Source organism: Anomaloglossus baeobatrachus, chromosome 3, assembly GCF_048569485.1.
Source record: "Anomaloglossus baeobatrachus isolate aAnoBae1 chromosome 3, aAnoBae1.hap1, whole genome shotgun sequence".
Lineage (NCBI taxonomy): Eukaryota > Metazoa > Chordata > Amphibia > Anura > Aromobatidae > Anomaloglossus > Anomaloglossus baeobatrachus.
The window spans coordinates 112,897,865-112,900,364 of NC_134355.1; the positions used below are offsets into that span (position 1 = coordinate 112,897,865).

Below are 2,500 nucleotides of genomic sequence, written 5' to 3' on the forward strand. Positions count from 1 at the left end.
ATTATTATTAATGCAATTAATAATAATAAAAGATACATGTTGCTATTATTATTAATTATAATTTTATTATTAATGGCATTATTATTATTATTATTATTATTATTATTATTATTATTATTATTATTATTATTATTATTATTATTATTATTATTAATAACAATGATAATATGTGGATATTTTATTTAATATGTGCAAACTCTAATTATATATTATCTAATTTATATAATCCAGAATTGAGGGATAACTTGAAACAGAGTCAAAGCTTTTCATTCCTTGTTATTTCAGGGCTATGTGTGTTCTTGGTTAGGATTGCTCTATTTGTCTGTGTTAAGAGGCAACAGAGGTAAAATAAGGTAGCATAGAAATAAACCCCACTTACTTCAGCAGCAAAGAGACCCTTCAAGAAGAGAAACCTCTCAGTCTCTTAACAACTCTTCTGTTCTCTGTCAGCTTTATAAAGTGAGAGGAAATCTTGTTATTGTAGGGGCTTAAATTTGCCTTTCTGGGAAATACAGGTTGTGTCATTGTTGTCTTTTAGTCAATATTTAGCCTCTTCTGTTCTTGCGGTGATCATGATGACTATTTTCTAGCACTGGATTTAATAGATTTAATAGTTGTATAGATATTATAGTCATCTTTAGTTACTGAACAAAATCATTTTACATGTACATTTTATATAAAGTACATAATTTACCAGTAAACTATTACTACCTTATACTTCACTAATGATTAGTAATTCCATGTTAAGTTAAATGTGGTTAGAAGTCAATTATACAATACAGTCGGATCTTACAGATTCATACAAGAACCTTTAATGCTGCACAATACAACTTGAGTGTTTTGTGATTGCATATTTTGTAGCTAAAATGTGGATCATTTAATATATAAAGGTTTTATTATTTTTCTCACACACACACACACACACACACACACACACACACACACACACACACACACACACACACACACACACACACACACACACACTATACTGTATATATACATATATACTGTAATATGAACGAAAATAGGCACATGGGCATGAATATATATTTTTAGATACATTTCAAAATACTTTAATGTGTGTTTAAAGAAGAAAGTGTAACATTAGGGAAACAATATAGATATATATTTATTAATCTGTAAGTATATATCTGCACTATTTCTATATATTTCTAACCATACAGTAAGAAATAAATAAATATGTGTGGATATATTAACCTCTAGATATATACTTGGATAGTTTCTGCATGGTTGCATGGTATTTTATATATATATATATATATATATATATATATATATATATATATATATATATATATATATATATATAAATATATATATATTATCTGTCTCTCTCTCTCTCTCTATGTATACATATATATATACAGTATGTATATATATATATATATATATATATATATATATATCTATGTGTATATATATCTATATATATAGATGGATAGAGATAGATAGATAGATAGATAGATAGAAATTCCCTAGTGTATGTTACAATTTCTTCTCTATATATACATTACTGTATTTTGAAATGTATGTTTGCACATATATCTGTAATTTTATAATATTGTGCAGCTCAGGACTACAATGAAGCCCAGTAACTTGTAGCTTGTACCTGAGTCAATAAAGGCAGTGAAGCCTTGTGTGGCCATAACCCCCTGGCCCTAAATTTCCCCTCTAATAGGGCAGTTTGTGCAGTCTATCTTTGAACAATATACAGTAGACATTACACAGAAACACAATAAGAAAGGCTGGTAGTTGAGGATGTAGGAGGCGTGCATATTAACAAGGCCCCAGTGAAAGAGACCCAGGGGACAGAGCCCAGAGATAGCAGTGATTCTCTTCTTTTGCTGCCTCTATTCTTCTTCTTCTTGTGGTGCAGCCATTGAATGGGTTTATCAGGAGCAGTGCATCCCAGAGTCAGGCAGGACTGTCCTGGGGTTTTGTTCTGCCTGTCAGTTGGCTCCATTGTGATCCAACTTGTACACTCTGTATTCCATATGGACAGCTGGGCTGAGGGAGGGCAGAGAGACATTCTCACAAAACCCAAATTGTGTCCAGCATTGAAAACCAGCATTGTTGTCTGTGAAAGGAAGACGAATTAAAAATTCGTGCTATATTTATTCGTGTGGAAGAAGAACCTCTGAGGGAAGAACAGGCCCCATTTTTTATTTGTCCTGGCCCCTGACAAGTTTGTCATTCAACAGGAAATTAGCGGCCAGGCCATAAAATAAAATGACACTCTCTGCAGACATCATAATTACACTTCAAGTAATACTTTCTCCAGCCTGGGAAATCCTGAATGTCCATTGATAGAGCACAAGGCGCTGACTGTCCTCCATATAATACATCATAACATTGTGGTGCGAGTCTTTCTAATCCCATCTGACCCATTGTATCCATGTCTTCCTTTTTAGTGAGGGCACAAGTGTCGAAGACAATGTGGGACCCACTGTACCTAAGATTTGTGACTTTAGATGCA

At 32.5% G+C, this 2,500-nt stretch overlaps 1 protein-coding gene across 1 annotated transcript in view; it reads left to right on the top strand.

Moving 5' to 3' along the window:
• Positions 1-2,500, top strand: part of NKX2-2 (NK2 homeobox 2) — a 15,813-nt gene that overhangs the window by 12,244 nt on the left and 1,069 nt on the right. Inside the window, exon 4 of the mRNA XM_075338099.1 lies at positions 2,436-2,500. This exon is cut by the window's right edge and continues 1,069 nt beyond it. Coding sequence (XP_075194214.1) covers positions 2,436-2,500 — 65 coding nt within the window. The remainder of the gene's footprint in view (positions 1-2,435) is intronic.